Raw genomic sequence first — 15,256 nt, 5'->3', positions numbered from 1 at the left:
GCTTGCTGTTTGGACACATTTCTCTTTTGTGCAGAGATAAATTTATCTGGGTTAGGAAATGTTGTGGGGGGGGGGGAACCTGGAGCACACTGAAGATATCTGCATCTAAGAGACAGCAAAAATAATGGGGTATGTTTGGGAAGTTGGAAAAGAGATCTTATTAGTGAAAAGTGGTGAATAGTTAAAGACATTCACCATCAAAATAGAAGTGCTGGAAATACATTAGTGCCTATTTTGTGGTCACTAATTTTTATTTTAAAAAATACTAGAATGTAAAGCACACATGGTTCTAGGTGAATACGCTATTAGGGAGAGCTTAATTTGAATTAGGGTTCGCCACAGTTTAGTCCTGGTTATTGTATTTATAATGTCAAGACCAGGCCTGGTACATATGGAATAATAATATAAGAAACAGAGAATATTCCTTTTTAACCACATTACCTTAGCTATGTTGTAGCTGTGCCTTTCTTTTCTTTTCTTTTTTTAGATGTAATTCTGGTATATTGTTATCCTAAAACCATAATTACTAAAATCCCTGAATGTCCTTATGGATGGGAAGTTAATCAGCTGGCTCTTGGTGGAGTTTGCTATAATGGGGTCCATGATTCAGGATATTACCAGTTTACAATCCCGGACTTGTCACCCAAAAATAAATCGTACTGTGGAACTCAATCAGATGTAAGTAGACAAAGCACAAATAATTCCTTGCCTAGACCGAGAAAAGACTCTTGTGTCTAAGTCAAATCTTTTGTTATTTTTGAAGATACATTAATCACTTTTATTACATTCTTTAAATTATAATTTGAAAAACAATGTATGCCCAGTTTTCCAGGCTTGTATATTTTCAGTATTATTTTATATAAACAAGTCAATAAAATTTGTTAGACATCAAATGCACATCACTACAAGATCTGGATGTACTGTCATATTTATCTGCCTTTTTCTTCCACTTGAAAACTATTTTACAGTTGGTTAGGGAATCTGGATTAAAATGATATTTAATCTCCATTAGTAAATACCTGATTAAATCTACAAGGTTTTATTTTGAAAGTTGTAACAACTTGGAACTATTCACACAACTGTGCAGGCAGGTGGCTGGGCAGGAGGGAAGGGGGGAAGGCAGGGTTCAACCTACCTTCCTCCATATGATCGATGTTAGTTGCTTTGGTGCGCAAGTCACACACCCAGATGACCCCTCACTTCCAGGAGTAGCTCAGATCAACAGGAGATGGGACTCATTTTCCCAGCCTCCGGATATCCCAGAAGGCACTATGAAACAAGTGCTGTACCTTGGGGCACTGCCCAGACAGGTGTTCTAGGCTCCTGTCTCTGTGTCTCCTCGGGCTGCGTGCATCCTGAGGATCCCGGCAGCCAGATTAAGGGAATGCTTGCTCCCTTAACCTCAGTTAAGAGCTGGTCTTGGGAGCGAGGTTAGGCTGGGTGGGAGTACCAGGATCTGTCTGGATCCCAGCACTCCACACAAGCAGTCTAATCCAGGCTAGGCTGCTCATGAGAACAGTCTCCTTGTGTAATATCATAGCAATTGTTCCTGTAGTAATTTTATTTTCATTTACAGTTAACATTACATTAGTGCCACAGCGTTTAGAAAGCTAATACACTCAACATTATCCCTGAAATATGTTGCTCTATTTTAAATAATGACTGGTTGTCTCCATCTCCTTCAGTTAAGATGTATCTTATACAGGCTGCATTCTGGTTATCTATCCTGGTTAAACATGGTTTAACCACAGTGGTTTGACCAACAATGCCTTCATTCTCATAACCAGCTCTGCAGGGTTAACTAACCAAAATTGTTGTGATTGTGAGAACACAGCCACAGTTGGCTGGAAAATCAAAAGTGATTTTATTATTATCTGCATTATAACTATATAATCACAATACATTTTGAGTTATAATAATGAGCACTATATACAATAAAAAACAGGCCATAACCAAGTTGTTCTCAAATGTTTGGTATATCAAATATGGTATTTTGCCTCATTAGTGGTCTGCTTGTTGATTTGAGTGGTGAGCCCAATATTTTGGAACTACTGGCTATCATCATGACTAAGTTACTCCTGAAAGTCCTAGTGGAATTAAGTAGTCCTTTAGACTACTCCTTGGATAGTACTATACTATACTATACTATACTATACTATACTATACTATACTATACTATACTATACTTAGCCTGGACATCAGCCACCATATATAAATGTTCCTAGCTTAGCATATGGTCCTAAATAAATATTTGCATATAGACGATATTCTAATAAAGTTACCTAATCCAATGGTTATATTTTTCTGATTTCTCTTTAGAAAATACACTTAATAATGTATATGGAACCATCAGTTGCCTCCTAAGGTTGGTTCACTCACTCACTCAGACAACGATCCTCTTTGCATGGTGAAGAAGAGGGAGCACACCCACTTCCACCACCGCACCTAAGGTAACATGTGAGGCAGGTAATCCATGCTAAGGCCCATAAGTGTGGATGCCCAGTTTGTGTTTTTCCCCCCCCTTAGGTGCATGGTGCAAGGGGCCATATGCCCACTGCTTCACCATTCAAATAGGATCATAGTATGGGTAAATGTGTGAACTGATCCCAGAAATAGAAAATTTTGATCAAAAAGATCTTAGTCATTCTGAAGACTAACTCACTTATTGACCATGAACATGCATAGGCAAGAGCCTACTTCATCATATAAATAATTTTCTGCTTCTTCTTTCCCTGCATCCTTGTAATGTGTGAAGCCATAAGGCTACTCTTTCAAAAATTTAGAACTGAACCATTAGCAGCTTAAAAGCATACAATTGCATTTGTGGTACAGAAATTTACGTCTCTGTCTTTCTTTTGTTACAGTTTAAAAGCTCCATCTATCACTTCTATAATTCCATTATCTCCAATGACACCTCAGTAATTTTGAAGAGCCAGCCTGTGAACTATTCATTTACATGCACGTACCATGCAAACTATCTGGTGAACCATGCTGCCTTTGACCAAAGGTAACTCTGCCTTGATTGGCTCAAGCTCCATCTACTAGAATATGCCTCACTCTTCTTTCAATAGTGTATGATTCAGTCATGTGACATTTTCTGCCTCTTTTAGAGTGGCAACAGTTCACGTGAAGAATGGCAGCTCTGGTTCATTTGAAAGTCAGCTATCCCTCAACTTCTATTCTGTAAGTACTGTGAAAATTTCCACACTAAATTCCATGATGCTGGGAGGCAGATGGGTCATTTCTTCAAGGCATTTGGGACCAGGGGCGTAGCTAGGGGAGAAGGGGCCCGTGTTCATCCCTCTCTCTGGCGGGCCCCCAGAGTGAGGGAGATAATGAAGAAAATAGGGATGGATGGAGCTAGAGGGCCCTTAGGAGCTGAGGGCCGGTGTTCTTTGAACCCTTTTGCTCAATTATAGCTATGCCCCTGTTTGCGACCAGGGAACTATACTAGTGATGTAATGGCAAAGAGAATAAGGCATTCAACCACTTCCTGAAAATGTACAGATTCATAGGTGACTGCCTTCAACCAATTGTAAATGAAAGTTTGATTTGAATTTTATGCTGGAAATATCACTCTCTGATGTATGATAGGCAGTAGAAAACAATGAGCCCTACCATGGTTCTCAGGATTTAATAAGTGCATGAGGACTGAGGTGGAGTGAAGTACACATACATGTAAGGTAAAGTGTGCTGTCGAGTTGGTGTCAGCTCCTGGCGACCAGAGGGCCCTGTGGTTTTCTTTGGTAGAATACAGGAGGGGTTTACCATTGCCATCTCCTGCACAGTATGAGATGATGCCTTTCAGCATCTTCCTACATTGCTACTGCCCAATATAAGTGTTTCCCATACTCTGGGAAACATACCAGTGGGGATTGGAACCAGCAACCTCTGGCTTGGTAGTCCTGCCATTTCCCCACTGTGCCCATTAGGTGGCTACACACATACATGTACCTACTTTACAATATAAACACTAAAGTCTTTAACTACTTATGTTGGAAAGTATTGTGTTTGTGGTAGTGTGATGTAGGGCTCTATCTGTGCTATTCATTATGAAATAGATATTTCACTCATACAACCTATCACCAGTCACTGAGTGATAATAAACATACATGTATTAACTCATCCTTAGCATCTGCAGAAGGTGCTAGATGACTGAAGCCATGCAGATTTTATTTTTGGAGCCCTTGGTTCACAGAAAAAGAAGAAGAAGAAGATGTCTTGTAGCATAACAGTCCATTACTTATGTGAATATTGTCTATATCCTGTGCTGGTCTGGTACAGCTCATTTACACTACTGACTTCCATTGCGTTAATTCAACATTTGCCGTGATGTGAGTGAAAATGAATCCAACACTAGGATTCTTTCCTGTATAGTACCAAACATGCCCTTATTCATTCTCTTCACTACTATACAACAATACTACAATATAGTGTAATGGGTATCTCATTCATACATATTATTTATATGCTTCCATTTTCAGACTGTAGTGCACACATGCTGTGGTACTTTTATATACTGTATTAGTGCTGCACAAAACCATTAAAACCTGCTGAAAGCCACAAACAAAGACCAATGTGTATCGTCTTTTAGCCCTCACTACACATAGACGTTTCTTTCATTCTTTCTGAAATTTACCTAGCTATCTTGTGAATGCAGAAGATGCTTAATGTTCTCTTGGGATTTTTATTCTGCTTTGTATTTGGTTTCTAATCTTTGTCCTATGACATGAAGCTTTTATCTGAGAGTTCTACTCCCTTTTCAGTGTTAGCTATTTTCGTGCACATGCTGCTTGAATAGACATCAACCCCAAATCTCGTTTCCCCTCCTCAAATCTCAGGCAGAGGATGGCCTAGATTTTACCATGAATAACTTCAGGCCAGACCTCAAGATACTATGTACACAGATTCCTTCCAGGGGGTCAAGTGACTGGCATTTTTCCATGACCTCAGAGCAATAGAACATCAGTGGAACTACACTGTTTCTGATTCTGTACTCTGTATTTCAACCTGTTTCAAGCAAAAGACTGTTTGAAACTGTTTACAACATTTATTTAACTATCTGTGGTTCAGGAATGAAGAGCATTAGGCACAGAAACCCTACCAGAACTCTCATTTTCATTATTTTGGCTCCTTGGCTAAAGGTTGGGATAGATTAATCATTACTTCCACCAGTACTTTTTCAGAATTAATTTTTTTTCAAGGTAGCCCGATTGTCTGATTAACAACAACAACAAAGTACTGCCATACCAAGGACCGCATCCTAATGAGATAAAACCCTAAAATGAATACCACCATAAGTACCCATGAGTACCCAGAATGTTGGGGGCAATATGCTAAATCATTGTAAACCTCTTAGAGAGCTCCGGCTATAAAGCGGTATATAAATGTAAGTGCTATTGCTATTGCTATTGCTATAAGCATCCATGACTCTGACCTTTCGTGCATGGGAGAAATGTTATTCAATATATTTAGCAAGGAAGACCATGTGGGCTGGTGAAACGTTAAGCCATCACCAGAACCAAAGACTACAAAGACTTAAGGATATTTAAGGATGGTCACGTGAAGTGGTCTTGGTGGTCACCAAATCATGTGAACGTTCATCATGAGCATAGCTCACCAAAGAGTCCATGTTGATCTGAGTATCTTTTTACATGCAATTCAGTGCTGTAACTAGCACCCCATGATAATAGTGAACCATTCAGATTCCTGGTGGTGGGATATTGCCACTAAATATCTTTCCCCCCAATTTGATATTTATCTATTTACATGTGGCTGTAACTCCAGCGTATTACTTTCAGCAGTTTCTTCAGGGCTACTTTATTGAGCTTTCCTCCAAGCTTTATGTTACCAGCCTTAGGTGTCCCCACATTGGACCAATCCAGGACCAACTTCATAATATATTAAAGTAGCCAGAGCTTGGTTGCTTTGTTTTGGGAGGGGCTATCACTCAGTAGTAGCACAAACTTTGCATGCAGAATGTCTTAGGTTCAAACCCTGGCATCTCAGATATTGCTGGGAAGGACACCTCTTTGAAATCCTGGAGAGCTACTGCCAGTCAGTACAGACAATACTGGCCTAGATGAACCAATGATCTGATTGAGTAGATGGCAACTTCATATAGGGCTGTGCAGTCAGATTGTTCTAACAAAGACCCAGTAAGTCCTATGCTTGGCATTATCAGCATGAGTTCTGAACTGACAGGATGGACCTCCAACAGTCAGAACTCAGACAAAATTCCCTCCTGTTGTTACAGAACTCTGTTGGAGTTCCAATATCTCTGTTGGAGCACCTGCACTGCCCTCTCCCCTTCTTCTCCCCCTTCCCCTGCCCTCTCTCTGTCACCCTTGATTACCTGGACTTGGCACAGCAGACAGCAGTGTGGTGTCTTCTTCTAGAGCCAGCTGCCTGGCTGCTCAACACAGCTTATGTTTTAAAAGGTACATTTTTTAAAAAAGGTCTTTAGGATGTATCTGGCATTATGGATTGTGGGAATCGTAGTTCTTTTAATGGACGCAGCCATGGCTTATTCTGCCTGTTTGCTGAAGATTGAGGGCATGGATGATACAAGAGGCATTGGAGACTTGACTGCTGGAGGTTCTGGCTTGTTTGAGACTCGCCCTGCCCAGTTCCTTAAAAGCACTGAATCAGAAAGGACGGGAAAAGTCTAGACATATCCTACTGCTATAGAACTATTTTAATGGCCCAGGAGCTTATCGTCTGTTGCATTTGGTCACTCTGTGCTATGCAGAGGAAATAATAAAATAAACACATGCAACCATAAAAAGAAAGCTAGGGTTTGATAAAGGAGAAACACAGATATGAAAAACAGCACAAAAGTGGGAAAAGAAAATGGAACTTGCTCAGTAAGTGACACAACATGGCCTCTTTCACACTGCTGACTTTATATATCCAATTCTCAAAGTTGCTGTGCCTATGTTATACTACTAATCTATTTCCCCATTTCTTTCTCAGAATGCCAAGTTTTCAAGCAAGAAGGAAGCCCCCTTTATTGTTGAAACTTCAGATATTGGTTCAGATGTATTTGCTGGAGTAGAAGCAAAAGGCTTAAGTAACAGGTATCAATTAATACCAATGTGAAATTGTCAATGAAATTATCGCTGTTATATGGCTCACATCTGTTTGTTTTCTCCAGATTTAAAGTAGTCCTGACCAATTGTTGGGCTACTCCCTCATCAGAATATTTCTATCAAATCCAGTGGCCTTTAATAACTAAGGGGTAAGTAATTGTTTGAGTGTTTTTAAATGAGTTTGTTCATTTAAAATTTAGAACAGAATCCTACTGTTTTAACGTATCACCTAAACTACACAGGCAGTTCTGAAGTGGAACAGAAGATTTATTGTCAACTGCAGTGCTTTTTTATGAGTTGGATAACTGTGAACTAGCCATTTAAACATGTAACAATCAGTGGGGTTATCTCAGAGTGTGTTTGTGTGATTCACAAAGCAGTTTACACAGGAAAAGGAATGGAAAGATATAGTAAGCATGTGCAAAGATTCATCGTTGCAGCAACAAAGCTGAATCATTTGCACTTCACCCGTGGACTCATGTGGCGGCACCCACTCAACCTGCTTACCACCATACATAGCAGTCTGTGCACAACACTGGGGAGTGCCTTTAAAGGGAAATGAAGTTGTAGGAAGCCCCAGTGATGTGGAAGCCACGAAGGAAGGTACATGAGAAATGCTGGGAAATATAGTCCTTCCCAGCACTCTTTCTCCATAGAGCTCTATGGGGAAAGCAGTAGGAAGGACTACATTTCCCAGTGTTCACTGCATTCCTTCCTTGCAGCTTCCAGAATATCACTGATACTTCCTGCAGCTTCATTTCCATTTAAGAACCCTTCGCATAGAGCAGTCTGTATGAAGGTAAGAAGGGGGACTGGCCACTTCCACATAGGGCCAGGGCAGGTGTGCAAATGATTAGGTCTTGACACTTTGAAGCTGAATCTTTGCACAGGTCTAATTTATAGCATAGTACAACATTGTATTAATCATATAACACTAATTACATGTGTACGTATGTGATTGGTATATTACTATTCTGAGCAAATTACTAAATGTTATTGTCCTAGGTCACATAACAGATGTTCTGGCTAATGGTCATTTTCTTGACTCTGCAATATTATTAGTGAATCTCAATCATTCAGAAGGGTATAGCAAGGAGGATATTTCACACTCTCATTTTTGTCCAGTCATTGTTTCTCTTTGCAAAATAGAATTTAACTAGCTGGCGCAGGCGCAGAGCATCTGCGCCCCTAGTTTGGCCCAGCTGTTTACTCCTGCTCGCCCGCCTGTCAGTCGCCCCTGGCCGGCCACCGCCTCCTCCAGTCGGCCGGCGCAGCTTCACCGGCCGCTTCCTCCCGCCGGCCCATTTTCTCCCGCTCGCCCACCTCCTCCACTCGGCAGGCATGCCTCCTCCCACCGGTCCGCCTCTTCCCCCCGGCCACCTCTGCATGGCTCCGCTGGCCAGCCGCCGCCTCCTGCTGGTGTGGCTCTGCCTCCGGCCTCCTCATCCCGCCAGCCTCCTCCTCCTACTGGCCACCTCCTGCCGGCCAGCCGCCTCTGCTGACCGGTGTGGCTCCAGCCGCCACCTCTGCCTGTCAGCTGTCTCTGCCCAAAGAACTGTCTGGATCCAGCCAGCCACCTCCTGGCATGCACACAGCTCCACTACCCATCCAAAGTACTTGCCTCCCACATCTGTCAGGAACTCTTGCAAGGGTTCCGCCCCTCTCACGAGAGGTCTGCCACGCATCCCCATGCATCCCCATGGACCAGCATGTCTACAAGAGATAGATAGATAGATAGATATTCAAATACACTCAGTGTATCTGATGGCCCCTGTTAAGTTCCTGCAATAGGCAGGATGATTGTGATTAAAATATTAGATATATCAAAAGAGGGAGTCCACATGGTTCTCCTCATTCTCATACTGCCTGTTGTTATGTGGCTCAGGTGTGCGACAGATGAATCCATCTTAGTGCATGAAAATGGGAAAGACAGCCGGGCCACTTTCCAGTTTAATGCATTCCGGTTCCGGAACGTTCCCAAGCTTTCCAAGGTGTGGCTGCATTGCGAGACACATGTGTGTGACAGTGAGAAGTTCTCCTGCCCTGTGGTAAGTTCATTGTGTAGCAATTAAGCCTAGATTGTAAAAATTGGGTCCATGTTCCTATAGGCCCATTAAAGTGTGGATACGAGTTTTGAACCAAAATTAGATCTATTAGATAGATATTCAATAGCATCTCTCTCTCTCTCTCTCTCTCTCTCTCTCTCTCTCTCTCAACTTGTACTGAGAACTAGCATAAACCATACGTGGATTGGATAAACTGCATGATTTGGATTCCCTCCTCGAAGCTTCTTGGGCCAGTTACAGTCTTTCTTAGCTTAACCCACTCAGTGTTACTGTGAAGATAATTTGAAGAAAACCACTCTTCATGCTGCCCTGAGCTCCTTGGAGAAACAAAGGATACATGGAAGAGTACACAACTATGATTCTACTCACTAGGGGGAGCTAGAGCAATGCATGAGGCTATGTAGATACATGAATGCAGTTCAAATGTTTCTGAATGAACTTCAAGCCTCTCCATTAAAGAAGAAGGCACTTGTGATAATTGCACATGTGGTTCATTGTTCCATATAACCACATGTGGTTAATGGCTTATTGGGGCATGTACATTTAATGTTCGTGGCTGGTAGTAAGTTATATCTTTGACAACACTTATCTACTTTGATTCTGAAAGAATGAAGCCATCTTGTAATGGATAGTACAGTTTTGCTGTCGACGGGTAGCTTCATGACCTGGGCTGAGTTTTTGAAAAGTTATCTTAATGCCTGTTTGAATGAAACAGTAAAAATTCCAGGATATGTCTACTTGTTGACACTGGCTGCTGACTAACCTGCTGGATCAGTGATGGGTGGAGGCATGATGATCACAAGCATGGGAAAAATTAGGAGCATGAAGCATGCATACATTAAACCACATATTAATGGAAACAGGCAATACTTCAGCTGGGGAAAATCCATTCTCAACCCATCTACTTTCAGAAATTAGGATCATTTATTCCTGCAATAATAATCTTTTATTTAGCCTTTCTTCTTCTACTACAACAGTACCACTTTTCTACAACAAAAAACAAATCACAAAGCAGTTTACATAGGAAAAGGAATGAGAGGCTATTTTTATTTGTTGTAAACCTCCCTGAGCCATTTTGGAGGGGCGGTATATTAAATAAATAAATATCTATCTCTCCCCAAGGGGCTCACAATCTTTAAAAGAGTATCGGGCAACAGCAACTGGGAGGGATGCTATGCTGAATTGAAAAGGGAAGTCTCTACCTGCTAAATACATGAGAGCCACTACCTGAAAAGGTGTCCATTAAACCGGGGTCTGCAGTTCATTTAAATAGACCCTGCTGTGGCCAGGGATCCTTAAAGTAAGGCCCAATGAAAAGATAAGGACACACTTCTGAGTAAACATGCCTAGGATCAGGCTGATTTCTTATCTTTCTTCCACTACATGGTTGTTCCCAGATGTACAGAGTATCACTAACTTGATATAAGATCGTTTCATCTAGTCTACAGGAAAAATGTGCCGCCATTCAGCATTTGTTCAGGTTCTGTTGCTAGAGGGCCAGCTTAGGTACTCTGTACCTTAACAAAGTGCACATTTATTTTCTTTAAGGCGTGTGCAAAACGGAGACAACGTCTGGAGCAAACTGGAGGTGTTTTAATGGCTGAGCTCAATGTGAACAGTAAGTGCAGAACATTTCCATTTAGGGTTATGATGAAAAATCAATATATATAAATTGGTAGTAGGGTGACACTTAAAGGAGGACAGTGATATTGGGTTTTTATAAAGTTGATCCTTGCATGGGAAAGGAAGGCGACATGATCATTTTAACTGACTAGGCAGGATAATTAATTCATTAATTAATGAATTCATTAATTAATGATTATGCAGGATAATTAACTAACTTATTCTGAAGGATGCTACCGTAATCTGCCAGGTTCAGTTTCTGACACATAGAGCTCAGGATTTCATGGTCTCCAGTGTGTATAACAGGACACATTTTGCCTTTCTTTACTGTTTTGCATGGACCAGTATTCTGGTGATCTGGGGGTTTGTGGTCTTGAAATCAGAGTTTTGGTGGTTAGTTCATTATCTGATTAAGGCACAGGTAGAAACAGGAGTACACTTCCATGGAATGAGGGGAGGTCTATTAGGATGGCCCATTCTCAGACACTTATGATCTAGATGGATTCCGGAATGATCTGAAGGATACTGCAAGAAATGATACAGGCAGCTCTGTCGAGACCCTTATTGCCTCCTGGAGGAGGTTCAGCAAAGCACATTTCTGATGGCTTTCAGAAGGTGCTACAAGAATTTCTTATTCAGAAAGGCATTTGGGAGTTCAGGTCAGTTGAGCTGGGTTGCTGCTGTTTTGGATGGTTTACTTGTTTATAATTTTGTGTTTATTGCTTTTATAAATAATGTGTATTATAATTTTTATTATGATTGTATGTTGCCTCTTGCATGTGAGTGGGATATTTTAAATGAAATAAATATTAAAATGAAGCCATTTGACTTTTTAAAATGGGGAATACATTTTAGAATATAGTTCGTGTCATGTATATGAAATCAAATTATTGCCTCCCCCCGCCCCACCCCACCGGTGTGTTAAAGTACCTCCTGTGAATATTGGAACCTTTCTTATTGCAGGCCAAGGATTATCCAGGAATTTCAATCTCTCAGGTAAGAATTAAAATACTAAACCTACATATTATTCAAAGTGACTTTGTCAACATTAAAAAAAAAAAAAGTCTGATGTACTATGCAGAGCCCCGCTGAAAGAAATGTAGACTGTGCTCACTCAGTCTTCCTCCAAACTAGCCACACTGTACTATGATGCTCAGAGAGGCACCGAGGCTGCTAAGAATCGTGTTATTGCTGAAATGATTGTCTCCCATTATTCCGAATTTTAATCTTTTATCTTTTGTTTGAATGAGAACTAGTGATCTGTGTTTGCTAAACAGTGTTTAGCAAAATACAAATGTTTCCACAGGGCAAAACACAGGCCTGAAAGAGCTATTTAACAAAGTGTTGGCTTTAATCCAATAGCTACCTGAATTTACCACTAAATGTTCTTAGATTACTCTAACAAAGAAAGATTGTTACACTCACCGAGATAACATCCGCGAAAGGTGCCAAAAATTGAAGATCTATTTATTCACTTAGTTAAACTATTTATTAGCCACTCCTCAGCCAAGGCTATCAAACATTACGCACCATTCTACTTTCAGTCAAAGGTGTATAGAGATGGGAGGCCCATTTGGCTCTTTTCCAGAAATACTTCAGCAGAATCATGTTAGTCATTCATTCATTCATTCATTCTTTTATTTATTGGATTTCTATACTGTCTGATATAGAAATCTCTAAGTGGTGTACAAGTTAAGACATAATATACAATATAAACATTTAAAATTCATAAAACAGATAAAAATCTCAATAGATAAAAACACATTAAAATTAAAATTTCAGTTAAAAGCCTGGGAAAACAGATACATCTTCATGGTCCTCCTAAAAACAAACAGATGCTCTTATTTCAGCATGGAGTGCATTCCAAAGCCCTTGGGCAGCCACAGAGAAGGCTTGGTCCCGAGTTGCCACCAAATGAGTTGGCAGCAACCGTAACTGGATCTCTCCAGATGCTCTTAATAGGTGACCATGGAGCGTTCACGACAGAGAAAACACTCTCTTAAGTACCCTGTACCTAAGCCATTGAGAGCTTTATAGGTAATAACCAGCACTTTGTATTTCGTTCAGAAACGTATTAGCAGCCAGTGCAGTTCTTTTAGAATCAGTGTTGTATTGTCCCTTCAGGTAAACCTAGAGACCAACCTGGCTGCTGCATTCTGTACCAACTGTAATTTCTGAACTACGTACAAAAGCAGCCCCACGTAGAGTGCATTACAGTAGTCAAGCCTAGAGGTTACAAGCACATGTACCACTGTTTTAAAGTCATCTGTCTCCAGAAATGGATGTGTCTGGCATATCCGCTGAAGCTGATAAAAAGCACTCCTGGCCAGAGCTTTGACCTGAGAAACCAGGGAGAGTTTGGGATCCGGGAGCACTCCCAGATTATGAACTTGATCTTTTAGGGGGAGTGTAACCCCATCCAGAACAGGCAGATCTAAATCATCTCTTGGATCCCGACCCCTCACAGCCAGTACCTCTGTCTTATTTGGATTCAGCTCCAGCTTGTTATCCCTCATCCAGCCCATTATCCAGCCAGGCACTTGGGTGGGGGAGGGGGGGTCATGTCATTTCCTGATGAAGCTGGTATGGAGAAATAGATCTGGGTGTCATCAGCATAATGATAGCATCCCAGACCAAACCTCCTGATGATCAGCGGTTTCATTTAGACATTAAAAAGCATTGGAGACAGTATGGAGCCTTGTGGAACTCCACACTTTAGCTCTCACTTTGCAGAATAAGTGTTTCCAAGTGACACATCTGGAATCTTCCAGAGAGGTAGGAACGGAACCACTGTAAAACAGTGCCACCCAATCTCACCTCCTTCAAGCGACCCAGGAGGATACCATGGTCAATGGTATCAAAAGCCGCCAAGAGATCCAAAAAGATCAGCAGAGTCACACAGCCTCTGTCGATCGCTAATTGGAGATGATCCATCAGGCCGACCAAGGCAGTCTCAATCCTACAGCCCACCGGAAAGCCAGTTTGGAATGGGTCTAGATCATCTATGTCATCTAAAACTGCCTGGAACTGAGAAGTGACCACTCACTCAATCACCTTACCCAACCAAGAAAGATTAGAAACAGGTCTGTAATTAGCCAACCTTGAGGGGGTCCAATGCAAGTTTCTTCAAATAAAGTCCAAAAATAGCATCCTTAAGACAAGGAGGCATCCTGCCCTCCCTTAGAGACGCATTTATGATATTTACCAGACCATCTCTAATAATGTGATATTTGAGCTTCCCGAAGACTCAGTTCTACCAACAAACCTATTGGAATCCAGTAAGCTTTAGTGACGCTAGACATTTCAGTGATGCTGTAGATCATGCCACTCATGCACTGCATGACATGGCCTATACCACTGCTGACAGATTCCTGACCATGGACTGGTTTGGAATATGTTTTCCAACCAGCCCCGTTCCCAGTGATTACGATGTGAGTGCACCATGAGAGTACACATCTTCCCGCCCCCCACACCACCCCAGCACACTGTTCCTGAATCATGTGTTTCTGAATCTGCACCATCCCCAAATACTACTTTAAATTAGTGTTTGAGGAACACACAGAGGGAAGGTTCAGACACACACACACACACACTCTCTCTCTCTCTCTCTCTTGTGTGCTGGGAGGGGATGCGATCTTTCTCTTCAGTGCTGAGAGAGGAGACATGCACACTCACATCTTGCACGTAGAAGTGGGCCGATCATAAAGTATTGTCTGAACCGGCTCCATGGCAGACACTGTCAGATTCCAATGTGTCCCTGCTTTGTAGCAGTTCCATCACAGATAGACTCACAAATCTTCCACCAGATTCTGAATCCGTGGCTTTTATTCAAGTGAAATAACTGTTTTCAGTAAAATAACATTGAAATAATGATAGTAATTAGGAAGTTGTTTTAAAATGGTTGTGAAACCACAATTATGAGATACTGAAGATGCCACCATGACAGACATTATTCACTGAAACTCCTCATTTCCATTCTTGCTGTTTTTATTTTCTTTGCAGCTATTCTTTTCCATGTATTCCTCATGCTTGGAGTCTGTGCAGTTTTACTATAATACTCAGTCCACCATCAGATGTTGATGCATCATCTTCATGGTACTCCACTGCTACAGAGAGATGCTTATTTTACCTGTTGAATTATTTTACATGAGAAAATAAATAATATCTGACCTATGTTTCTGTGGCATCTGAGAACAATGGTGATTTGTACCACATGTGCGTTTAAAAAAAATCTCAGCTCAAGTCTTCTGCATGGAAGAAAAAGCATAACAACATGAGAAACAAGTCAAGAAGCTGTGTTTTCATACTGCTGGTCCACATGTGATGGCCCTCAGTTTTCTTTCTGTTTGTATCAAGGAGCTAAATTATTCTTGAGATTCTGATGCAATCAGGTCTTCCACACAGCAGGGATTGATGTTATTACCCTGGATCTGGGACACCCCCAACTGCAGGACAAGGTAGATAATTCAGGTGATT

At 41.3% G+C, this 15,256-nt stretch overlaps 1 protein-coding gene across 6 annotated transcripts in view; it reads left to right on the top strand.

The window, feature by feature from the left end:
- Window positions 1-15,202, top strand: part of TECTB (tectorin beta) — a 56,428-nt gene extending 41,226 nt beyond the window's left edge. For 5 of the 6 annotated variants that reach the window (XM_053306013.1, XM_053306012.1, XM_053306011.1 and 2 more), the window contains 9 exons: window positions 488-678; window positions 2,865-3,007; window positions 3,084-3,183; window positions 6,976-7,079; window positions 7,157-7,240; window positions 8,977-9,139; window positions 10,706-10,775; window positions 11,744-11,776; window positions 14,783-15,202. In XM_053306013.1, coding sequence (XP_053161988.1) covers window positions 488-678; window positions 2,865-3,007; window positions 3,084-3,183; window positions 6,976-7,079; window positions 7,157-7,240; window positions 8,977-9,139; window positions 10,706-10,775; window positions 11,744-11,776; window positions 14,783-14,835 — 941 coding nt within the window. In that variant the 3' untranslated portion in view covers window positions 14,836-15,202. The remainder of the gene's footprint in view (window positions 1-487; window positions 679-2,864; window positions 3,008-3,083; window positions 3,184-6,975; window positions 7,080-7,156; window positions 7,241-8,976; window positions 9,140-10,705; window positions 10,776-11,743; window positions 11,777-14,782) is intronic. The other variant, XM_053306016.1, reaches the window with a different exon arrangement.
- The last annotated feature ends 54 nt before the right edge of the window (window positions 15,203-15,256 follow it).

The sequence above is a fragment of the Hemicordylus capensis genome, chromosome 3, assembly GCF_027244095.1.
Source record: "Hemicordylus capensis ecotype Gifberg chromosome 3, rHemCap1.1.pri, whole genome shotgun sequence".
Taxonomy (NCBI): domain Eukaryota; kingdom Metazoa; phylum Chordata; class Lepidosauria; order Squamata; family Cordylidae; genus Hemicordylus; species Hemicordylus capensis.
Note: the sequence above shows the minus strand (reverse complement) of the source record. Positions and strands in the feature narration are given on the sequence as shown.